At 44.5% G+C, this 25,725-nt stretch overlaps 1 protein-coding gene and 1 long non-coding RNA gene across 2 annotated transcripts in view; one reads left to right on the top strand and one right to left on the bottom strand.

Annotated features, from left to right (window-relative positions):
• Positions 1–16,265: 16,265 nt before the first annotated feature.
• Positions 16,266–19,204, bottom strand: ADRB1 (adrenoceptor beta 1). Its single transcript, XM_055345870.1, is given in 2 exon segments — positions 16,266–18,248; positions 18,250–19,204. Coding segments are annotated over 2 exon segments (1,422 nt in total). The 5' UTR covers positions 19,108–19,204; the 3' UTR covers positions 16,266–17,684.
• Positions 19,205–19,926: 722 nt separating this feature from the next.
• The window catches only part of LOC129523258 (uncharacterized), a 130,627-nt gene continuing 124,828 nt past the window's right edge, over positions 19,927–25,725 (top strand). The window contains exon 1 of the long non-coding RNA XR_008667087.1: positions 19,927–20,267. This is a non-coding gene — a long non-coding RNA (uncharacterized LOC129523258). The remainder of the gene's footprint in view (positions 20,268–25,725) is intronic.

Below are 25,725 nucleotides of genomic sequence, written 5' to 3'. Positions count from 1 at the left end.
AGGCTCAATACATATTTCTGGAGAAAAATATAAATCAATTAACTCTTTAAAAACCTCTTTATTTTATTTTTTATTTATGATAGTCACACACACACACACACACACACACAGAGAGAGAGAGAGAGGCAGAGACACAGGTAGAGGGAGAAGCAGGCTCCATGCACCGGGAGCCCGATGTGGGATTCGATCCCGGGTCTCCAAGATCGCGCCCTAGGCCAAAGGCAGGCGCCAAACCGCTGTGCCACCCAGGGATCCCTATTTTATTTTTAAAAGACTTTGTTTATTCATGAGAGACACAGAGAGAGAGAGAGAGAGGCAGAGACATAAGCCGAGGGAAAAGCAAGCTCCCTACGAGGAACCCGATGTGGGACTCGATTCCAGGACCCCAGGATCACGACCTGAACTGAAGGCAGATGCATAACCACCGAGGCACCCAGGTGCCCCTAAAGGCCCCTTTAAAGAGGGACCTGGGTGGCTCAGTAGTGAGCATCTGCCTTTGGCTCAGGTCGTGATTCCGGGGTCCTGGGATGGAGTCCCACGTTGGGATTCCCGCAGGGAGCCTGCTTCTCCCTCTGCCTATGTCTCTGCCTCTCTCTGTGTGTCTCTCATGAATAAATAAAAATCTTTTTTAAAACACTTTAAAATCATTGAATTTTCCTTCAAAGAGAGGTTGAGCTTTCAGGTTTAACATTTCATGGTTAAATGTAAGGTAGTTACAAGTAATCAGTGCTAGAAAAAAAGTCTTTGCTGCTACCTTGTTCAACCAGCAGTCTTTTTAGAAATTCAATATTGTGGTTAAGAGACAGAAAATTGCTCCCCCAGACTTACTGGAGGCAGAGGGCACTAGAAGCCATGCCAGTCCCAATCCCCAGTTCAAGGGCCTTTTTATCTCGTGCCTCCGTTGGAAGTACCCAGAATAGGAATTTTTCATAATTCTCTCGTGTCATGGATTTAACCTGCCATGTGAATGTGGGTAATTCTACAGGTCAAACTGCTCGTTTATATAAATAAATACTGAAACAAAAACGCTTGTACTTGACCCCTAGGCAATAAATCAGGTCGAAAATGAAGCCGTTAAAAATGTCAGCAGCTCTGCCCAGGAGAGGTAATAGAAGTCACCATAGGAAAGAGAGGACACAAGTAGTAAAAAAGGGAATTTAGGCTTGGCTAAGTTCAGATCATCAAATAAACTTTGGGCCACCTGAAAACCTGAAAATTCTATCTTTTAGCCTGAAAATCTGTTTGTGGGATTCTCGTACCAGTCTCTCCCTTGGGATTCCATGTTTTTCTTCTGAACAGGTCAGGCTCAGGATTCCACAGGAAAGACTCTCTCAGCATCCTGAAAGCCCCTCCTAGGTCCTCCCAGAAGATAAGGGGTAAGTGAAAACAAAACAAAGGAATTGCATCCTTTTTCATCCTTAGAAAGTAAATTGAATTAGAATCTGGGACTATGAATTTACTTACATCATTCAAAAAACTGGTTGATATGTATTGAGGGCCAAGTCATTCTCATTTAACAGATGAGGAAGTGAGTTTGAAGAGGTAAATCACTGGCCTAGGGTCAAAGATCAAGTGACAGCAAACTTAGGACCCAGGTCTGTTGCCATGGTAACTGCTCTGCTCGGCTGCTGCTTCGTTCTGAGGGGTGAAAAGATTCGGGAGTTTTATTGTGGCTGGATTCGTTTGTTCCAGAACAAGTGGAACCCAGTCCAATTGCAGCTGGTGGGAGGTATTCTGGAAGGCAAGATGGAAGACCTGGGTGGTTCAGGTTCTGGCCGACATTCCCCATCTAGAAGTGAGTTTTTAGTGGGAATGGTGGTGCGACTCTGGGAGAAAATAAAGGACTTAGTGGGTGCAGACACTGGGTGGGCTTGTGCTTAATGGATGACCATAGTACCTCTGAGAGCTATAACCCCCCCCCCCAACACCAAACCTAACAGAACTCTTTGAACCTGGAACTGAGATCAGCCATGTCAGTATGAGCTATTTGTTCCAGGAAACCTTCCCTTGGGAATGATAAGACTATAAACCAATAAATAACTGCACAGTTTGCTGCAGGAAATCCTGCAGATCAGTTTACCAGAGGCAAGAGGCAAACAAATGGCATTGCTTTTCAAATGGCAGTTTACTCGTCAAGACTTTCTTCAATCCCCTTGCTGTGCTATGCCCACCGACCACAGACGCGATACTACAACTCTGCCCATCTCACTCAGCTCCACCTTCAAAGAGCTGCTGTAAATCACTGTGACCAGTTCTGAATACCCTATAAATATCCGCGTTGACATTCCCTTTGGAGACGCTGCTAAGACTTTGTTGAGATGGTGTTCTCCTTTATCGCAGTAAGTTCTAATAAATTTGGCTTTGCTGTATCAACAAATCATCTGGGGACTTTCAGGGGAGTACAGTATTGAGGACTTTCCACCCCCTTTTATTGATGTGGAAACTGAGGTTCAGAGACACTAAGTAACTGTACTTTAGTAACACAGCCAATACATCCACAGAACCAGATTCAAATCTGGTTGTCTGCTTTCCAAGACCAGGTTACCATGGAAGCCTCGACTTCCTCATCTGTGAAATGAGGGAATCACATTGGCTCATGAAGATTAAGATTCTTCTCTGCTTGCTTTCAACTTTGATAAAAATAAATTTAACTATTTTTAAAACCAGAATAAATTTTCTTCCCTTCTCTTTCCCTTTTGTTGGAATATTCCCCGCAATTTTTGTTTTACATGGTTTTGCCTATCTAAATACATTGCAAACCTAGTAGAAAAGGACCCTATTGAATTTTTTTTATGGTGGTAAAAGACATGTAACCTAATATTCACCATTTTAACCATTCCCAGGTGTGCAATTCAGTGGCATTTAGTACATTTAAAAAGGCGGTGTAGGGGTGCTTGCCTGGCTCAGTTGGTAGAGTGTGTGACTCTTGATCTTGCGGTTGTGGGTTTCAGCTCCATCCTGGATGTAGAGATTACTTTAAAGAATTACAAAACATGGATTTTTGGATGGCTCAGTCAGTTGAGTGCCTTACTCTGGGTTTTGGATCAGGTCATGACCTCGTAGTCATGAGTTTGGGATTCTTTCTCTTCCTCTGCCCCTTCAACCCCCCTCAAATAAATAAATAAATCTTTAAAAATAGTCCAAAACATTGCTGAGAGAAATTAAATACAATTTTTTAAAAAGGTTGTGCTACCATCACTGTTTTCCAGGTCCAGAACAATTTCATCACCCCAAAAGGAAACCCCAAATGCGTTAAACGTTCTCCATACCCCCCTCCCTCTTGGCCTCTGGCCACCACTCGCCTCTATTCCATCTTTGTGGATTTACCTATTCTGGATAGTTCATGTAAAAAGAATCATGCAATATGTGGCTTTTGTCTGCTTTTTTCACTTAGCATAATGTTTTTAAGCTCCTATCACATTTCGTGTTTCGTAATGGTCATGGTATATTTTTGACACTGAGTAGCAGCAAAGGAACAAACCAGTTACATTAATCTCTATGATTCAGGGTTTTTGTCCTACTGGGGGACGAGAAGTGGTCCCCAAGGGTAACAATGTGAAGGAAAACCTTCCATACCCCGTGGCCACTTGGCCTAAGGAGAACTCTCCATCATTCTCTGCAGGCTCAGGGCTGAGCCTGATAAGGAGAGTGTGTTGGGAAGGGTGAGGAACCAGTCACCTGGCTTTAGGGTGCTTTTGTTGACCTACCTGTTCTTTTCCTGCATAGTCTTTGTATGCTCATGAAGACAGTGTGTCAAGTGGTTGGATAAAGCCTAGCAACAGGGTGAGATTTCAGTTGGGATCCAGCTTGCCCTTAGGACAGTTCATATTTAATTTCACCAGCCTAAATGGAGAGAGGCTGCACAGGGAAGCTTTTCTGTCCACACCTGGCAAGGAACCATTGCTCTCTCAACTTCCCGTGCAAAAGGAAGTCAGTCTTTGCAATGTGATCACAGAGTTAGTTCACGCATTCCTTCTGCAGGTGTGCCAAGGTGCTGGTGTTCGTGAGCAAGTCTCTTTGAGACGCTTAGATTGAAAAGGATGCTTTTCATGAACCATTCAGATAAGTGTGCCGAAGGAAGGGTATACTGCAGCCCTCCCAGAATCCTCTATCAGACTCCTAAAAACATCAAAAAGAAGAAATGGTGTGCCTGCTACTGACAAATCTAAATCATGATTTGATGCCAGGCACTAATATAAATCTTTTCTCCAGTGACAGTGCAACACTTAGAAAATTTACTTCATCATTTCCTTTCCCAGTTAACGTCAAATTGAAAATTGATGCTTGATACATTTACTAGCAGAAAATGTTATGTCTTTTCATAGAGGACCTCTTTTCTGTTTTTCTTTCCCCTGAGTTATGGATGATAGGGGATGTTAAAATACACAAAGGAAAACTAAAAATGCCATTATGCTTCCTTTTCTTAACCTTTAAGGTAAAGACAAGGGGTCACAATGAGTTTAAAAGATTTTATCTTATAAATATTGCATCGAGAATCATAAGTTGAGATAAATGTCACAGAAGCCACAGTTAATTTATGAGGCAACCTAAAGAAGCTCAGGGTACTAAGATTGCTGTGAAACGATAAAACATTAGCTTTCTGGGATCCCTGGGTGGCTCAGCCATTTAGCGCCTGCCTTCAGCCCAGGGCATGATACTGGAGTCCCGGGATTGAGTCCCACATCAGGCTCCTTGCATGGAGCCTGCTTCTCCCTCTGCCTGTATCTCTGCCTCTCTCTTTCTCTGTGTCTCTCATGAATAAATAAATAAAATCTAAAAAAATAAAAATAAAAAAAAACCACATTAGCTTTCTTTTCAAATATGGCAAGTATCTAAGGGAGGAATGCTTAACCAGAGGTCAAAAGACCCCTTGACAATGACTGTGACACTTTTCACTTTTTACTATGTGCATCTTTCTGTGTGAAGATCATAACATTTTTTTCCCCTTTTTTTCTTTTGTAATCTCAAAGGGGCTCATGGATAAGAAGATTCTTTGTTCTAAGAGGTAGTCAGACTACAGTGATTCTAAAGGTCTATTCCAGTCCCTAGATTCCTTGGAATCAGCCATGTATTCATCAAGGATGCTTTCCTAGTACGCACATGTAGACATGTAGATAAGCAGACAAACAGAAGATTGGCTATGTGATATATTGTTATTGTTTTCAAGAAACTGCTCATCAATCACCTTCATGCCTTTGGCCATTCTTTTTTATTTTTTTAAGGAGGTTCCATCCCAAGGTGAGGCTCAAACTCATGACCTTGAGAACAAGAGTTGCGTGCTCTACCAATTGAGCCAGCCAAGTGTCCCTGCCTTTCTTAATCTGCTTAATAGAAAGCAGCCTTAGTTATTTAAAATCTTCCTACAGGGGTCCAGACTCTTGACTTCAGCTCAGGTCATGATCTCAGGGTCCTGAGATGGAGCCCTGAGTTAGGCTTCATACTCAGCGGGGAGTCTACTTGAGATTCTCTACCTCTCTCTCTCTGCCCCTTTCTCCTCTCCCCACTCACACACTCTAACTCTCTCTCTCTCAAATAAATAAATAACATCTTTAAAATCTCCCTGCAATTGCCACTGCCTCAATAACTGTGTTTATTCCCCCTCTTACAAGTATGTATTGAATAGTATTACTCAAAACTTAATTGATTTAACATATTTAGTAGGTCTAAAGATGTTTCATTGCCCGCCCTGAAAAATAGATGCCATTCTACAAGGGAACATTTCATATTACAGGTCCACAGTTTCGCATTCTTGATTCCCTAATCCAGAAAGTTCTGAGGATAGAGCTTTTCCATAAATCATTTGAGAGTAAATGTGACCTGACTTGGACTCATTTGGCAGCAAACCTGACCTGAACTAGTGAGAGTCTATTTATAGTCATTATTTATCCACTTAGTATGAATAATCAAACATTTCACTGCAGAGACATTAATGTTTGATTATAAAATTCTGATCTGGACTCTGCTTAGGGTATTATGTAATATATAGTGTATGCATGTATGCATCATACTTGCCTTCCTAAAACTCAAAAAATTCTCAAGAGGTCCAAAGCACAGAGCCTCAAATAAGGGTTTGTGGATTTATACCAGATATTTTGTCTAATCTCACTCTATCTATCTATCTATCTATCTATATCTAATCCATCTATCATCTAATATATCTATATCATTAAATGAAATGGAAACAATGCTATTTCTGTTCTCAAGACTAATAGAATTCAAATACCTGGGTTCCCATAATGTAGAAACAGAAACAGGAGCTTTTCTAGTGGGGAATATGCTTTAATCTTAATGTCATTGGGGAGCCAGCAAAATATCCTCTCCACTCCTACCCTCATGAACTCAGAAATAATAAGTAAAAGCAGAGATATAGTCTTTGTAAAAAGCCAGATCAGTAAGACTTGACAGTGACCTGCTTAAGTATCTTAACTTCTACAAAGGAAGATGTATCTGTTGGAAGGTGGAGGCCTTGGTGATAGCAAAAGGTGAGAAAGAGTCAAATGTAGGCAGGTTTCCATCCAAGCCCTATCGAGGAGAGAAAGGAGAATAGGTCTTTAAGCCATTAGATTTCCAATATTCCAGCCCACTATAGAAACGGATGCACTGATAAATTTTAGCCTAATGCCCTTAACATTAAATTTTATAACCAGCTTCCCTTGTTCTGACCCCATACTTCCTAAGTAGTCTTTCAATTATAATTATCTTCCCTGGGCATAGAGAGAGAACATCTGATCATGCTCAGGGAGGTGTCATAGGCTTTGTGACAGTTGCACTGGAAATTATTAAACTGGCTTTCTGATTTTATGTATCAATCTCAGGAGCTGACCTAGAGAAATGCATTCTTGCCACATAAGTTTCTGAGTGTTTAGGGCTGAGGGTCTGTAAATGCCTGAAGGTCATGCCTTTCATGGGGGTCACCTCATGGTAGGCTCTGCATTGCTGCCCACATTCCCAGTCTAAAGCCTCAGCACCGAGTTTCTCACAAACAATAATCCTGGTATGGTAATACAAATAAAATGTATTTAAATGAACTCTGCAATATTCAGTACATACATACATACATAAACAAAGAACACCAGCTAAAATCCCAATGCTTTGTCAAAAGGTAAGAATCCATATAATTTCCCTTGAAATAGCTAAGGATTCGACATGAACTCTATTTCTTGTTAAGATGGCAAGACAATGATTGTGAATCTGTTTCAAGTGGAAATGCCCTGAATGGGAGATGCAAACTTTGAGAGAACTATGATGTTTGTTTGCTCCAAATAAATTTTTAGGGATATAATGTCATTTCTTACAGGATCGAAATGCAGACAGAAAATTTAAAACAAATCTGTGTGTTGACAAAGTAGGATCTGATTGATTGTCTTAGCTATGTTGATTGTTAGGATCCAGGGAGACCACATAGAGTAGGGAAAAGGACTTTTTTCTCTTGAAGTCCAGCAAGAAAAATGGCTATAGATCTCTCAGTTAGAAAGGAGAAAATCCCATTTAGGAAAGAATACACTACGTGACAAGTAAATCAACTATTTTGCCCACTGACAACTGAACCTAGAGCCTAGAACATGTCGTTCTGAGTTAATAGTTTTAGTGAAATGCCTATTTTTAAAGAATGATAATATACAGTATACCACCCTCATACTCATTGAATTTATGTTGCCAAGGTACATAATTCCAGCAATCTATGTGCATTTCTAGAAATAAATTCATTTCTTAGAAGTGTTTGGGAAATAGCCCCTTTGTTTCCTGTGACACTAGCAGAGCTTGTTTCCTATGCATGTCAGTTTGAGGTTTGGCAACTTTCTTAGAAAAAGCATTCTTTATGTCTGTAGGAAAAATCTGAATTTACAAAAGAAATAGAGGATCACATCAGATTTTCTTGTGGTGCACAGGTCTAGGTAGGCCTGTTATCACTATGTGCCTGGATTGCTACAGAAGCCAGAGAACTTGGCTCTTTGGTTCTAGTTAGATTGCCAATGAACGTTCTGAGTGCATAACCTGTGCCAGGCAACATGCTGAGCATTGGAGAGTTCAAGATAAGAAGACAAGGCCTTTATCCTACAATAGCCTCTAGACAAAAGTTTGGTGCATGGATAGGAGATAGACTTAGGAGTCGGGTGCCTAGACTTGATTAAAACTCCTCACCTGTTGCCTTGAACCAATTACCTGAGCTCTGATGCCTTACCTCTGCTGGGGGCATGATCTTTCAGCATTTTCTGGGCCCTCAGTCCTGTGTACATAGAAACTTGATTGGCAAAAAAGCAGTTCTCTGGGTCAGCCCCTGAGGTTGAGATACAAAAACCAGAAAGCCAATTTAATAATGAACTCGTATCTATTATAGGAGATTAAGCAAATCTTAGTTTTTTGATTTGGAAAATGTCATCATTGATGATTATGAGGGTTAAGACATTACATCCACCTATCATCCCTTTTTAAAAAAGAAAAAAAGATTTTATTTATTTATTCATGAGAGACAGCAGAGACATAGGCAGAGGGAGAAACAGGCTCCCTGCAGGGGGCCTGATGTGGGACTCGATCCCAGGACCCTGGGATCACGACCTGAGCCAAAGGCAGACATTCAATCACTGAGCCGCTGAGGTACCCCCACCATCATGCCTCTGATGCCAGGTTACTCTTCCTAAGACACTGTTTTTCTCATGACACTCTTGCTCATAAATCTCCATGCTTTCAGGAAGGTTAGAGTTCATCACTTTTGCATTAGCCTTCTGATCCATTACCAAATGACTTTTCCAACTTCATCTTCTAATTACTCCAACCACAGAAACTGTCTATAGTTGGCATTTGTTTGAAAATTTATCTCGACACACATACCTCTGTGGTATGTGTGGTACAGTTCTTTCCCTCTTGTAACTTCTCATGGAATGACTTTTCACATCATTTTATCCTCTTATCCAAGACCCTCATCAGATATGCCACCCCTCCACCCATTCCCTTCTCTGAACTCGATAGCTGCAATATCAATTTGGCACCTACTGGCCATATTTGGCACCCACTGGCTATTGAACACTTGAAATGTGGAGAGTCCTAGTGAAGATGGGCTATAGATGCAGCCTACATATCCGATTTAAAAAAATGTATCTGATTAAATTGTTTTATATCAATTACATGTCGAAATGATAATGCTAAATTCGCCTGTTTATTTTTACTTTTTAAAAAAATGTAAAGGTGCCTGGGTGGCTCAGTCGGTTAAACTATTGACTCTCGGTTTTGACTTGGGTTGTGATCTTGGGGCCATGAGATCAAGCCCTGAATCTGACTCTGTGTTCAGCGTGGAGTCTGCTTGTTTCCCTGCCTCTGTTCCTCCCCAGCTTGTGTACTCACTCTCTCTCTCAAATAAATAAATGAATAAGTAAGTAAGTAGATAAATAAATAAATAAAATCTTTTTAAAAAATTTTAAAATGTGGTACTAGAGGAAGTAAAATTAAATATAGAGCTTGCATTATATTTCTATTGGCTAGTGCTGGTCTAGAGCCCTTGCTTTCGCCTGAGTTTCTGGCACTCAACCATGCCTGCCTCATTCTTTGTCTCTTTTCCCATGTGGAAGTCTAATCTCTCCAGCCAGAGTGCCTTGGGGACAAGCTCAGAGTCTTAGACTGGTTGTATCCCATATAGCAAGCTCACTCAGTGCATAGTACCCTCAATCTTTTAAGAACGGTTGAACATATGAGTCACATCTCACATCTCAAAGACTCATCACAGAAATCCTCTAAATAGCTCAGGTGTCTCCTGAGCACAACTAATGTGAGAAAATTAACTTATCCGTATAGGCATAGTCATACTCAAAAGGTTTGAAGAGAGTTGTAAACGTTTGCCTTTTGAGGAGGGAGTTTTCTTGGTTCCCCCTTTGGAGAAAAATTTATATTGCCTGTTTTGTTGTGTTCACAAGGATGTTTTATGCAGGGACTATAAGGATGTATTAATTTTCATATTACACTTTGTCGCTTTGTATGATATTTTTTTCAGATCTTCAGAATTTTGTGGCTCTGGTGACACTGAAAAAAATTAATGGCACGATTCTAGGAAGGATGATATGTTGATGCCACCAGACCAGGTGCCACACATAACACTGTACTGTGCTGCATTTCATTCTAGCTTCCAGCCAGGAGGAATGCCTGTAGCTGGGATGAGTCCCACTTAAAAAAAAAAACAGGAAGAATGACAAGCAGCCTGAGTGGCTTAGCAGTTTAAGTGCCTGCCTTTGGCCCAGGGTATGATCCTGGAGACCCGGGATCATGTCAGGCTCCCTGTATGGAGCCTGCTTCTCCCTCTGCCTGTGTCTTTTTTTTTTTTTTTTTTTATGATAGTCACACAGAGAGAGAGAGAGAGAGGCAGAGACACAGGCAGAGGGAGAAGCAGGCTCCATGCACCGGGAGCCCGACGTGGGATTCGATCCCGGGTCTCCAGGATCGCGCCCTGGGCCAAAGGCAGGCGCTAAACCGCTGCGCCACCAAGGGATCCCCCTCTGCCTGTGTCTCTGCCCCCCCCTCTCTCTCTCTCTCTCTCTGTGACTATCATAAATTAAAAAAAAAAATTAAAATCTTAAAAAAAAATAAAACCCAGGAAGAATGAAAGAATTTGAAGTGGTTTGTATGAATACATGGAAATAGTGCATAGAAAGCTGGGGTGTGTGTGTGTGTGTGTGTGTGTGTCATTATTTTTCATGTATATCATCAGAAGGATTTTTTTAATTTTTTTAATTTTTATTTATCTATGATAGTCACACAGAGAGAGAGAGAGAGAGAGAGAGGCAGAGACATAGGCCGAGGGAGAAGCAGGCTCCATGCACCGGGAGCCTAACGTGGGATTCGATCCCGGGTCTCCAGGATCGCGCCCTGGGCCAAAGGCAGGCGCTAAACCGCTGCGCCACCCAGGGATCCCATCAGAAGGATTTTTATACAGAAAATGGTGGATCGATCAGTCATCCTTTGTGAAATGGTATGGGGATCAGTCACAAGTCAAAACAGCAAGAGGGATTTGTGTTAACTACAAAGGAAACATTTGCTGATAGGACAGGCTATAAAATGGTTGGGTAAGTCTTTAAGTCTTAATCTGAATTCCATCAATTTCAGTGGTCTGTGCTGATGGATGTATAGACTTGCTCGAGTAAAACAGTATTGTTTACTAGACATATCAAGGTCTTTCCCACACCAAAGAGTCTGGAGTTTTTCTTAGTGACTCAGTTTTACTTAAGTATACCTATTTTAAGAGAAAAAAATTATTGCAAGGTGGATAACAGAATCATTTAAGCACAAGGAATTCTTTAAGAGGAGTGTCTTACTAAAATGTAATACCTCTAATGGCTTTAGAAAACTCCCTGGGGTGGCAGAAAATGTCATTGGAACATCTATTCATGTTTACTTTTTATTTTATTTTTTTAATTTTATTTTTATTTATTTATGATAGTCACGGGGGGGGGGGGGCAGAGACACAGGCAGAGGGAGAAGCAGGCTCCATGCAGGGAGCCCGACGTGGGATTCGATCCAGGATCGCGCCCTGGGCCAAAGGCAGGCGCCAAACCGCTGCGCCACCCAGGGATCCCTCATGTTTACTTTTTAAAAGCATTTTTAACAAGGACATTAAGATGGTAGGTGAATTCCTCCAGTTAACGTTAACAGATATGTTACGTCAGTAAAGTTCCCGTAGGTTTGTCACTGTTAGGTTGGGAAGGAAGAAATCCAATACCCTCCAAGCCACAAAAGAGGTAAACAAAAAGACCAACTCCCATTGCTCTCAGCATTTTTCATCTCTGAATTGCTATGTCCAGAAAAAGAGAACAATCCAGGGAGTCGCTTTTAGCATTTACAACTCGATGCAAAATTGTAGAGGTGAGCAACTTTCCAAATTGACTTACATTTTTTCTCAAAGTGGCTGTGGGTGAAAAATCATTAAACAACCATTTTTTGCTTAGCACACGGCAAACAGGTTTTTTAAGCCGATGTTTAGAGAGGTTATTTTATTTAGCTGAGGTTTCTGCAGAACTTTAAATGTGATAAAAAGTGAAGGACTGTTTGTTTGGATTCATGGGGTATTATACATATATATTTTGCTCTTTTTAGCCTTTCCTTTCACTTAAAAAGAAAAAAAAAACCCAACAACCAGGGATTTTGTGGGTGGAGTTACAAGGAAAGGGAAAAGAAAGGAGGAAGTACTTGAAATGATAGACTTTGCAAAGCAATAAACTCCTATCTCAAAGGGTTTCACAAACAAAGCCTCCTGATCAGGCTTTGTGGGAAGTGAACCTGAGTGGTAGGGAAACCAACCCACTTTCCCAAGGTCACTGGCCCCAGTGGCCAGCCAGAGCAGCCAAAGTCTTTGGACCATCTATTTGAACAAGTGTTTTTTTTGTTTTTTGTTTTTTTTAATTTCTCTCTCTCTCTCCAAGAACAGAAATTTACCCAAGCTCACCTTTCAATAATGACTTGAAAACTGATTTACACATAGTTGAAGGTGGACTAGCTGATGTTATCCTTTACAATCAGGATAGTGAAAGACTGACAAGGTCATTTGGTTAAAAAGTGAAAAGTCAAGAAAAACAGAAAAATAAAGCCTAAGAAAACCCCACACCCTACACTCAACATGAAGACCTTTTATAGGAAATGTACAAACAATCCTTAAAACATTTTTTTCATTTGTAATTATGAGCAATACTGAAATTCTCAGGAAGAAATCCAAACTGAACACATTTAAAATGCATCATCATAGGTTAAGTTTTGTGGCATAAATAGGAAGAAAACAGCTTGATCTTGCTAATACTAATTAACAGCTATGAGCAAGGGAATGTGGAGAGAGTAGAAAGGAATTATAATGAAAGCATTGAGACATGTTGAAAATCAGAGCCTTAGGAAACTGTTCATGAGAAATTAGTGCTGCTATGAAGATAATTTATCTAGAATTAGATGTTCTAGATATTTCAGTTCATTCAAGAACTGAGGAAGTGCTCAAGAGAAGCGCTAAGGGAGTGTGGTGGCTCCCAGACAAGCAGGTACAGAAGGTAGACATGTGTTCAGAGTGATCTTTGCACAACATGCAAGTGAAAGGCAAAGGTTTAAAGGGTGTAGACGGTTATTTCCAGTGCTTTCTTGGGTCCTGCTGACAATACTGCAAAGATTATGCTCTCATGATGACGTTATAGCATAAACTTTTCCTTGGGGCTGCTCTGCTCTTCAGAGCAGTTAGATTTGGAAGCCTATTAACTGCTCCGTCAAATGACCAAATCTTATTGATTCAGAAACTATCTCCCTCCTTCCACAAAAGGGTAAAAAGACTCTGCTGAAGGGAAATTAATCCACAAAGCACCTATTAATAGTATTACCACCTCTTTGATTACATTCTCAGGGCTATTTCATTTACTCTTTAAATGAAAGCAAGGTAAAAGTGGGAATTTCGGGAGAGGTGTATGTCTCAGAAAGTAGTCCAGTGGAGTTTGCTTAAAAAAATCATTGCAATGTAGCAATGCCATTTAGGACATACTGAATTCCAAATTCTGAGATTCAGGAGCAAGATTCTTGATGGAAATTTAAATAACGTGGAGGGTTATGTGTGAAGGAGAAGAGAGAGAGAAATTAATTTAATTCCATTTGCTGATGTGACTGTAGCACAACTATTTTTAGGTATAATCCAAACAGTGCATATCTTCTCCATTTTGATTAGTAGCAAATTGGCAGGGATTCAAAAGAATTAGTATTTCTCAGCACAATATGCCAGAAATGTACAAAATAAAACTAAATTATCCGTGCCAATGGGTTTAATTTGAATTACTGCGAAGGTTCTTTATTTGTGTTTTTTCCTTCAAAAGAACTAATGAGTCCAGCTTTGTTAAAAAAAAATTTCTTTTAAAGCTTTACACATATGGCAGCAAAACTTAATTTCCCTTTAGACCCTTGCTTAGAAGCTCTTGCTAAAAACTTGAAATGATAATATCATCCTGATACTTTGGGTGCAGAATTTCCGCCTGACAATTTTACATATTGCCAGAGGAAGTTAGCATGTTCAGAATACAAAATTAAAATAAGCTAGGAGAATGTGCCTCACAAGGAAAGGTTTCACAATAGCCACTTAGAAGTTATTAGTAATTCCCAAAAAGCACTTATTAATAATTCCAGTTCCAAAGAAAGCACCGACCGAAAAAAATAAACCCCATTTGTGAAGTTTTACGTAGGCAAGTTTGCCAAAGGATTCACCTATATGCTATAACAAGCCCACATTTCTGCACTGAAGAGAGAATTTGTAGATGCTGGAATATCTTGTTACACGCTAGAGAACTTTGCACAATCTAAACATAATTTCCAGTGTAGTGAATCAGTGACGTTGGATCACATTGAAGGTCACTGTTTTAAGGTTTAATCCTTTGGAATTTGTTGCACACAAACTCACGGCATGAGGTTGATTTTCTGGATATTCATTGCTGTCCTCTATCCCTTGTGGTGTGTCTTATTTCACCAGATTAAACAGGATCGACAGTTCTCTAGTTGCCATGAGCTGTTGGGAATGACAGCCCCCCTTTCCTGCATGTCTGTCATAAATCAGTGTTTGTCTTCTTCAAAAAAAACCAAAAAGGAGTTATCATGGGTAGCTGGAAATCACTGACTCGGTCTGTTTCAGAATCTTCATAATCCTCAGGGTACTCAAGGGATCCTAGAAAAATCTTTCTCTATTTCCTACAAATACATACCAACTGGACCCAAGATTAGAGTTGTTTCTTGTAATTCATTCAAGAGTTTAGACCAAGTAGTTAAACTATACATATTTGTTTATTAAAGTTTAAAGGAGTGTCATGATTTTAAGACCTGAGTTTTGATGGGCCTGGAAATTGGGGCTGGGAAACTGTCTTTTTATTTAGGCACAAAGACTTATCTAAACAAAATAACAATGAGGAAGTCAGGAGAGGGAAACATTACCCTGGCGTTTGAGTGTTTGTCAGATGAAACTGTAGGAGTTGTCTATCAATTTTCTAGTATAAATTAAAATAAAGAAGAACAAAACCCCTAACAAAATGCATCTTACATACTCATGGTGGCATAAAGGAGGACAAAGTAGGCTCTATCTATTTCTTGGGGAAGGAGTGAGATTTCAACCTGAGATTGATTTTATATTCTCCAAACCAAGTTTCTTTCAGTATTTTTCTTTAAATAAGTTTTGCCATTTTGCCCCTCCCACTCCTTCCTTCCTTCCTTCCTTCCTTCCTTTTTTTTTTTTTCCTGGAGAAAGGGGTTAAACTTCATAGCATCTTTTGTTCATATAACCTTCTGTTGGTCTCCAACACATCTACATCATTAACCTTTCTCAGAAGACTGTCTCCTGGTCTTTAGAATATTCCATCACAAAAAAAAAAAAAAAAGATAATCAATCTTGACTTTCCTTAGCAGGGAATAGTTTCTTCATGCTAAAGCCCAGAATGAGTCAAAACCTTATAATCCTCCATTTGGTTTATTTACTATACGATCATGAAATATAAAGCTTGTTTAAAAATAAAAAGATAAATACTTAAACTCATTTTGGAGAAGTGTAGAACTAATCCCAGGATGCTATTTCACTATACTTTCTTTAGAAACCAATTTTATGGAAAATATCCTATCCATTTGGGCGTCACACTTTTGCTAGGGAGTTAAAAATTTTCACATTTGCTTTTACCTGTGTCCACCCCCAAATTCTGGGAAAATGGTCTATTTAATTACATAAGAGAAAAAAAATGTTTACTTAAAAGCTGTTTTTATAAATTTTTTGCTTAAGCATAAAAGCACTTTTCACTCTAAACGGCCACTGGAGAAATCTGCACAGACTGATCATCATCTGTAAGCTGTGATTTTCTACTGGAAAAGAAAAACAAGCTGTGGAAGCCACTTACCTCGCTCTGGCAGGCAACTCATTATTCAAGGAGGTAGTTTTTTTTCCCCCTTGCGTTTCTGTGCAAAGTTGCAGTTGATTTACCTGGCTCTATCACTTTTTTTTTTTTTTTAAAGATACACAATCCCAAATGTCACTTCTTAAGTCAAGTGCAGCAGATGGGATCTTGAAAACAACTATAAGTAGTCTAGGATACCTTGAATCCGACTGTGAAAATTTAGGGCAAGTCTGCAGCTCTCAGTAGGTGCATGCCTTATTTGGTCTAGAGGCATTTTGCTATGTTACTGAGTCATGAAAAGCTATTAAAAGAGCTCTATGGGAAACCCAGCCTATATTTTGAACAAAACAAACTGTCTTTTCCATTATCACTGACCCCTTACAGACACACGGCACATAATCTTGATTGTGCTTCATTGGTATTTATTGCACATGGACCAATCCCTCACACAGTAGTTAGTTGCACCAGAGTATAAATACTTGGTAGAACAGACAGAGGAAATACCATTTACACACGAGTGCTAAATTTTACCAGCAGATTCACGTGGGCACTTGGACATAAAAAAATAATAATAAAAATCCTTAAGGTAATTATATTTATAATATGGATACAGTTACAGTACCATGATAAAAGAGTATAAAAATGTATTTTTCCCAATAAATCATTAGCTCAATAACATAACAGACAACAGAAGTAGAGTCTGAATTTTATTTTAGTTTTGTAAGATCTGCCCCCGGCCCCGTTAAAAAATATTTCATTTCTTTTTGTGCAAGTAGTATCTCGTGTGGACTTTACAATTCCTAACACTGTGCAAAAATGGTATTTGGAACCACTCCTTGTTTTGTGTTTTGTTTTGTTTTGTTTTGTTTTTAAACGCATGTGTGCAGTAATCTGAACTGTTTCCTTTTGGGGTTTGTTTGTGGGTTTTTTTTTTTTTTTTCCTGTCCTGTCTTCAATGGACAGAGTCACATGTCTCAGAGGCTCAGCGCCTGGTCCTCCCAACTGGTATTGATACATAAATAAGCTGTTTAATATAAACAAGTCTTTCTATCTTGCTGTGCAATGTGCACAGTGTGAGGTAGAAACCCCTCAGCCTGACCACCGAGGCGCGCGGGGACAGCAGGTGTGCCCTACAAAAAAGAAAGCAAGGTGAGGCTTGTTCCAAGAATAGCTTAAAATTTCTTGAAACGTGACTTTTTTTTTTTTTTTTTGCATATCCATCCTTTCTTCCCCCTTTGCTTTAAGGACAGGAAAAAAATCATTACTCAGAGGAGTTAAAAATGAAATTTCTCTGGAAAGCAAAGGAAATCTGTCCTAGCCGCTGTCATTCCCTCCTGTGTCTCCGACTGCTGGCTCCTGTGCCCCAGAACGGAACGCGAAGCCAAGCCCGATAGACCTCGACGCTTCTCCCTTCCGCTGCTACCCAGTCCTGGAAGCAAGTGTCACAAACCACCTGGAGGCGGCGGGGGGGTGGAGCGGGGGTGGGGAATAAAGACAACTCCAGAAACCGAAGATGCATCACACGCACACACCAAAGAAAGAAAAGGCCGAAGCACACACACGGGGGGGGGGGGGGGAGGAAAAGAAGAAAGAAAGGAAGAAAGAAAGAAAAAAGGAACCCAAGGCAGATGTGCGAGCCACTCTCCCGCGCCTCCCCAAACTCCCCTGCGTGCGCAACGGTCGGGTCCGTGGCTTTTGCGCGTCTGCGTCGGATGAATGAGACGGGGGTGCGCGGGCCTGGAGTTCACCTGCTCTGGGTCTGGAGCAAACGCCGAGGCGTCCCCCGGGGCGCGGGGAGGGGCGCGCGGGGGGGGGCGCGCGCGGCTACACCCGGGATTCCGAGGCGCCCGCGGGGCGGCCCGCGCCGTCCAGGCTGGAGTCGCTGTCGGCCGCCGCCCCGCCGTTGCAGCCGGCCCAGGGCTCCAGCAGGCGCGCGGGCGGCGCGGCCCCGGCGTCGTCCTCGTCGTCGTCGTCGTCGTCGTCGTCCGAGGCGGCCCCGGGGGACGGCGGCGGCCGCGCCCGCGGAGGGTCCCCGGCGGCCCGGTGGCTCCCGCGGGCGGCGCGGCGCGCGCAGCACAGCAGGCGCTGGAAGGCCCTGCGGAAGTCGGGGCTGCGGCAGTAGATGATGGGGTTGAAGGCCGAGTTGGCGTAGCCCAGCCAGTTGAAGAAGACGAAGAGGCGGTCGGGCACCAGGTCGCGGTGGAAGGCCTTGACCACGTTGGCCAGGAAGAAGGGCAGCCAGCACAGCGTGAACACGCCCATGATGATGCCCAGCGTCTTGAGCGCCTTCTGCTCGCGCAGCGCCACGAGGCGCGAGGGCCGCCGCCGGCCGGCGCGCCCGTTGGCCAGCGGGGCGGCCGCGGCGGGGCGCGGGGAGCCGGGCGCGGGGCGCGGGCGCGGGCGGGGGCGCGGGCGCGGGCGCGGGGGGCCGCGCGGGGCCGCCCAGGAAGCGGCGCTCGCAGCTGTCGATCTTCTTCACCTGCTTCTGCGCCTCGCGGAACACGCGCAGGTACACGAAGGCCATGATGCACAGGGGCACGTAGAAGGAGACGACGGACGAGGCGATGGCGTAGGCCCGGTTGGTGACGAAGTCGCAGCACTTGGGGTCGTTGTAGCAGCGGCGCGCCTCGTCGCCCCCGGCCCGCCACCAGTGCATGAGGATGGGCAGGAAGGACACGAGCGCCGAGATGGCCCACACGGTGCACACGAGGGCCCGCGCGCGCGCGCGCGTCAGCAGGCTCTGGTAGCGGAAGGGCGCGGTGATGGCCAGGTAGCGGTCCAGCGCGATGACACACAGGGTCTCGATGCTGGCCGTGACGCACAGCACGTCCACCGAGGTCCAGAGCTCGCACAGGAAGGAGCCGTACTCCCAGCGGCCCCGCATGACGATCGTGGCCCCGAAGGGCACCACCAGCAGCCCCATGACGAGGTCGGCGCTGGCCAGGGACATGATGAACAGGTTGGTGAGCGTCTGCAGCCGCGGCGTCTTGGCGATGGCCGCGATCACCAGCACGTTGCCCGCCACGATGAGCAGCACGATGAGCGCCATCAGCAGGCCGATGCCCGCCGTCCACTGCTGCGACAGCGGCGCGGGGCCCTCGCTGGTCGGGGCCAGCGGCGAGGCGGACGGCGACGCGGGCACCAGCAGCCTCGCCGCCGTGGCCGCGCCCGCGCCGTCGGGGAGCGGCGCGGCCGACGACAGGTTGCAGGGCTCGGAGGCGCCCAGGGCGAGCGCCCCCGCGCCCATGCCGAGCTGCGGAGGCCGGGGCCGGGGGCGGGGGCGGGGGCTGGGGCGGGCTGGGGCCGTGGCCGGGGACCACGCCGGGGGACGTGGGGCGCGGAGGTCGCGGCCGGGTCAGGGCAGCCGCCGCGCGGGGCCGGAGGCATGGGCGCCGGGCGCCTTCCCCGCGGGAGCCGTGCGCTGCCGCCGCCGCCGCCGCCGCCGCCGCTGCTGCTGCTGCTGCTGCCGCTGGAGCCGCTGCCGGAGCCGCTGCTGGAGCCGCTGCTGGAGCCGCTGCCGCTGCTGCAACAGCCGCCGGGACCTCAGCATGTTTCTGAGCGCGCCGAGCCCGCGGCCCCGGCACCCGGCACCCACCCCACCCCGCTCCCACTCCCCCGAGCCAACCCCCGGGACCTCGCGTCAGGCTCCTGCAGCCAATCCGGGCAAAGGCACGCCCCTCTCTGGTTCACCCCCCCCCACCCCCCGCATCCGAACTCCCCGCACCCCCCCCCACCCACCCACCCCCTCCCACCCGCGGTTCAGCCGCTCGGGGGTGTCCGGGGCAGATCGCCGCACGAGCGCCGCCCCCGCGCCCGCCGCCGCCCGCGAGCGCGCCCCTGGCAGCGCCCGCGGGGGCCAGGGCCCTGCGCCCCCCTTCCGCGCCCGCGTTCCCGCCGCCCCCGCAGCTCCCGCTCTCCCTCCCCTCCCCCTCCCCCTCCCCCCTCTGGCATCCTCTCTACCTCGGGGGCCCCGGCTCCCTGCGGGGCAGAGCGCGCGCTCCCCTCCGCGGGAAGGGGACCCCGCGGTTCTCCCGGCGCCCGAGCGCCCCGGACCGTCTGTCCGCTGCGGTTGGAGGAGTGGGGCTGCGAGGCCGTGTCTCGGATCCGCAGCCCGGCAGAGTGTGCGTAAACCCTTCCCCCGTCCGGAGGGGACCCAGCCAGCCCGCGTCCTGCCAGCTCGGGGGGGATCGGAGGCGGGTGTTAGTGGTTAGAGGAAACTTTCCAGCAGAGCGCCTCGCCGGAGCAAACCGCGCATCTGCCGAGACCGCTCCCTGGGCGCTCTTGCGAGCAGCTTCTGTTCCAGCGCGGTAGAAGCAGAAAGGAAGCGAAGGTCTGTGCATCTGACAGCTAACGCTGAGGACCGGTGGGAAAATCACACCCCCCCCAGCCCCCCCAGCTAATGAATATGTGAGTATGATGCAACAGCGTGTGTCGATATCGTAAAGAGAGGCTTAAGGAAGACGCAAATGTTAACGCAGAATCAAGGACACCGCCCCAAACAAAAGGACACCTTTAATTGCGTTTCAGACCTTTTCACATTCGGCAGCAACACCTGCGTTTTGTGTTTTACTGCTCACGATGTGACTTGATATTTTGAGCTGGGTCAATACAGACGAAAAGGCACCGGTAGTTTTGGTGGACATAACGAGCTGTCATTTCGGATTCCCTCGGGCTGCTCGGTGGCTTTCTCCTTGGCCCACGTTCCCAGATTCTGAAAACTCTAGCATTAGCTTTGGAGGGATGAGAGCAGAGAAATACGTAAATACTCAAGAGGATTAGTAGTCCTATAGCACTTAAGGCTCCATCAGTGGTTTTTGAGTTGGCCAGTGAATCCGTTGGAAATTGGTGAGTCGTTAGCCTATCAGTGGGCGGGATTCTGTGTGGGGGAACAGCCACGCTGAAGGCACAGGGTATAGCTGCTGGACTGCAAGCCCCCTCTCTAATCCCGCCGCCCCCGAGTCCTCAGCTCAGCCTTGAAAATAAAAAAGCCTTTAATGGAATCCTTGAGAAGTAAACAGCTTCTAATTACCCATGTAAGGGTGCACGAAAACATTATGCAATGCTCACAACACCCTTCTAGCATTGGAGTAAAAGGGAAGAGGGGCTGGAGGGAGGAGCATCCACGTCTGGACCAAACTCATATTCTTACCTTGAGGAGAGAGAGACTGGGTTTGCACAGCTACCCAAGTCAAGAGCTAAAAAGCAAGGCTTACTCCGCTTATAAAGTCCAGCAGTTTTAACCACCTTCCCTTACTTAAATCCAAACATAAACACTTGCTTTAGGCCCAAACTGGATAATCAATCAGTGTTGGAAGGCAGGGTGGGTGTGGGTGTGGGTGATTTGTTTATTCACCCCTGCGCCAGGACTTGTCAGCCTGGTTCTGCCAACTTGGGGAGGTGGTGAAGGGGGGAGAGTAAGGAAAGGAGGGGTGCCAGAAAGAGGGGGAGGTACAGGGGCTGCACCCCGAGTTCAGCCTCGGTTACCTGTCACTGCCAACTCGCATCTCCCTCCCCCTTCAGGCTTCCTTCTGTTGCCGCCCTCAAGAGGCAGACTCAAAATAGCCACGGGGTTGGAAAGAGTTGCCTTTGTCGCTGCCCAGGAAAGGGGTTCTGAGTGCTGGGCCGTGGAGCGAGGTGGAGGGAATGTGGGGAGGAGGCTTTCTATCCTGCACCGTCTCTGCGTCAAGAGGTGTTACTGGAAGAGTGTGTGCCAAGCCCAAGTGCCCGTGATGGGCCAAGGGATTGCATTTCTGTGAGCGATAAAGCCAGGAGGTGGTTGTAGATTTCCCTGCGAGGCCCCGGATGCCAGTAACATTACCATCGGGATACATGTCTGTGTACTTGTATGTGTATACGCTATGTATAGATCTGAGCATTTGTATACATATGTATAAACCACGTGTCCGGACATGAGATTTGGATTGAAGCTTTTTCCCCTGCTCACTCAGAGATACATCAAACTCCCCCCAGATTTCTGGATAATAAATACGTTTGATCACAAATATTCAAAACCAGAAAGTTATTTTTTTTTGAGATTTATTTATTTGTTCATGATAGACACATAGAGAGAGAGGCAGAGACACAGGCAGAGGGAGAAGCAGGCTCCATGCAGGGAGCCCGACGTGGGACTCGATCCCGGGACTCGAGGATCGCGCCCTGGGCCAAAGGCAGGCGCTAAACCGCTGAGCCACCCAGGGATGCCCAGAAAGTTATTTTTTTTTTAATTTTTAAAGTAAATTTATTTTTTATTGGTGTTCAATTTGTCAACATACAGAATAACACCCAGTGCTCATCCCGTCAAGTGCCCACCTCAGTGCCCGCCACCCAGTCACCCCCAACCCCCGCCCACCTCCCCTACCACCACCCCTAGTTCCTTTCCCAGAGTTAGGAGTCTTTCATGTATTGTCTCCCTTTCTGATATTTCCCACTTATTTTTTCTCCTTTCCCCTTTATTCCCTTTCACTATTTTTTATATTCCCCAAATGAATGAGACCATATAATGTTTTTCCTTCTCCAATTGACTTACTTCACTCAGCATAATACCCTCCAGTTCCATCCACGTCGAAGCAAATGGTGGGTACTTGTCGTTTCTAATAGCTGAGTAATATTCCATTGTATACATAGACCACATCTTCTTTATCCATTTATCCCAGAAAGTTATTTTAATAGGAGTTCCAACATAGGGCTGCGGACATAAAGGGGTCCCTGGCATTCTTGGGGCTTTCTTTCACTTGTACTTATGGAAAAGTTCAGAATAGCCTGCATTCAACTAGAGCTAGCTTTCTTTTCTTTTTTTTTCTTTTTAAGATCTTATTTATTCATGAGAGACACACACACAGAGAGAGAGAGAGAGAGGCAGAGACATAGGCAGAGGGAGAAGCAGGTTCCCCGCGGGGAGCCCAACTGGGGACTCGATCCCAGGACCCCAGGATCATGCCCTGAGCCAGAGGCAGATGCTCAACCACTGAGGCACCAGGTACCCCTAGAGTTAGCTTTCTTTTAAAATAAAATGGTCTCTGATCTCCTTTAAATCCTACATTTCATGACACTTTGGGAGGGAGGAACTTTCGAGCTGCCTTTTTCGGTCCTTAGATGAGGATATAGATTAAAAAGAAAAGGTTCACCGTATCCACTTATACAGCTGTTACATGTTGCAAGTTCAAAAGGAATAGCTCCGCCATTTCCCCATTCCCTCCTGGAAACTGCCAGAATGAATCAGTTTTTCAGGACCCCTCATTTGACAGTACTTTACAAAAAAGAACAGGAAGCTCCAAGGATAAATGCTACTAAGTGTGAGGAGAGGTGGTAGGCTTCTTCCTCCATGGTTACTACCCCCACCTCCCTTTCCATCCCACAATCATGGTCTGCATCTGCCAGCCTCTGCATCTCCCTTGCATCTCAATTTAATCTGGCATGCCAGGGTCAAATTAATATTTCTAAAACGCTGTTTTGAAGCATGATGCTGGGTTTATTCTGTAAGTAGGCAAATTGAACACCAATAAAAAATAAATTTATTATAAAAAAAAATGAAGCAAGATGCTGCCGAGGTCAGAGACCTTCACTCCTTAACTTGGCGTAAAGGTCTAGTTCCAAGTGGCCTTTCCAGCACTATATTGCAGTACAATTGTCCCTGTCACCCTAACTTGCCGTTCTGTGTTCTTTTTCCTTTTTTTCCTTTTTTGGGTCTATACTTGTCTTCTCCCCCCCCCCCATCTGTACTCTTTCTCATTGGGTTCTTTTTTGTTTTGTTTTGTTTTCTCATTGGGTTCTTTCCACCAAGAATCCCCTCCTCCATCTCTGTTTCAATAGATTCGGCCTTCAAGATTTGGTTGATAAGTTTTTTATTTTATAATCATCCCTGCCCACTGTTTCTGGAAATGATCTCTCCTTCCTCTACCTACCGTACTTTGCTAATTGCATTTCACAAGGTTATTAACAATATATTGCCTTTCAACACCTCTTATATTGTCATTTAATTTTTATGTTTTTCTTTTTTCTTCTCAGACAGATTGTAAGCTCTCCGAGAGCCAAGACTATCCTATACATTTTTATATTTCCCATGTTTATTAATACTTACTTAATTAACTTAAGCTTTGAGTCATAAATATTTCATGTTCAATTTAGTAAAATCTCATTATTTACTAGAATGAGAAAGAATTGAGTATTTGTGGAGTTGCAATCTTCTCTAATGCTTAGAATTTACAGTAATAATTCATATTCCTCTAGTCCAGTCCATTTTTTCATATAAGCATTTCAAAATACTTTGTAAATATAAGATAGGCTCCTGAGATAAATTTATATCATATCTACTCAGTAATGAATAAAATCGGACATAGGTAATAGGTCTTCCAAAGGGGTCACGCAAGTCCACATCAATAAAAAAGCATTACCTAATCTTCATAAATATTTAAGGTGAATGGCCTTTTTCCTTAGCCTTCATTTGTGATACTATATATCCAGGATTTCTGCTCCAGGAGACTAGCTGATGACTTGAATCTTGTTTCAGGTTCTAGATTGAATTAAAGGTCTGTACAGCAGCAATTGATAGTAATTACAACCACCTATGGTTGCAAGCATTGGCCAACACGTTTCCATTCTTGAGCTGATTTTGCTAGAAAATGAGATAAAAATAATAGTGAGTAGCCTGACCGGACAACTTCTGGAATGTGGGCCAAAGGAAGTCTTGGCGGGGCGGGTGGGGGGGGGGGGGGCAGGAAATTTCCAAGGGAAGCCCCAAGAAGTGTATCAAAATAGTAAGTTAGCAAAATTTGCCTGGAGGCTGATAATGGGTCGTGGGATTTGTTAATCAGAGCTCCAGTGGCTGTTTCAGGGGGAAGGCACACAACTTTTCACATAAAGCAATACTACTGCTAAAACAGTCACCCAGCGCTAACCAAAGAACAGCCTGCACCTGTGGCTGGCCCTTAAGGTCATATTCTGGCTTTGCAGCCACAGTTTACACAGAGACAAGCAGCTCCATCCACTGTGATAAGAAAGAGGACAGTGTGTAATCATAGCAAAGCCTGGACTCTTTGGAAAATTCAAAAGCTTTCCTCTCTCCCACTTCCTCCCTCTTGGCCACCTCCTCCTCTTCCTGGTGTGTCTAATGAGTACATTGAACAATGCTAGAGCCAATAACAATATTTTTCAAAATTTGGGTGCATTGGAACGTGTTCAGACTTAGGAGGCAGAAGATCCAGGTTTATATCCTGGCTTTGTCACTCCTGGGTTTGACCTTCCGCAGTGGCTTCATCTTGAAAATGGATTTACCATGCCCCTCGTGGGATTGTGCGTAGATTAAATGAGAGAATGTACGTGAAAGCTCCTTGAAATCACATATAGCTCTGTTTATTTGCGACACAGCAAATTCAATCTCATCCAATCCTCATGACATTTCAAAGCATGAAAGGGGTCAGACTTTGCTCGTATGAGAAGTCCATTCACTTAAATAAGCTTCTCTTTATCAGTTGGACTCTTCTCTCACACCAGATATTAATATGACTCAGAGGCTGGATAACAGCAAACTATTTTTAAATGCTTCTACCTTTGGCACATCACCTTTTTAAAAAAGTTCCCCCCATCCCACTTTTTTGGTGCCCTTCCTTGGTATGTACCCTATCCTACTTGTTTATTTGAATCTCTTGAAATAAATTCCCTTAAAGTATTTCAGTGGTGAAATATTAGCAGTAAAGGGTTTGTTTTTTTGTCTTCTCAAGTCAACTACTTACAACACCATGACTAGTAACTTAAAAAAAAAAAAAGAAGGCAATGCAATATAAAACTAAAGCCAACTTTGAGAAATTCTGTTCTTATTCAGTTGTATAATTAATAAAAGTGGATCACCGGCCAGCTGCTATCTTACCTT

The sequence above is a fragment of the Nyctereutes procyonoides genome, unplaced genomic scaffold (genome assembly GCF_905146905.1).
Source record: "Nyctereutes procyonoides isolate TBG_1078 unplaced genomic scaffold, NYPRO_anot_genome, whole genome shotgun sequence".
Classification (NCBI taxonomy): Eukaryota; Metazoa; Chordata; class Mammalia; order Carnivora; family Canidae; genus Nyctereutes; species Nyctereutes procyonoides.
Note: the sequence above shows the minus strand (reverse complement) of the source record. Positions and strands in the feature narration are given on the sequence as shown.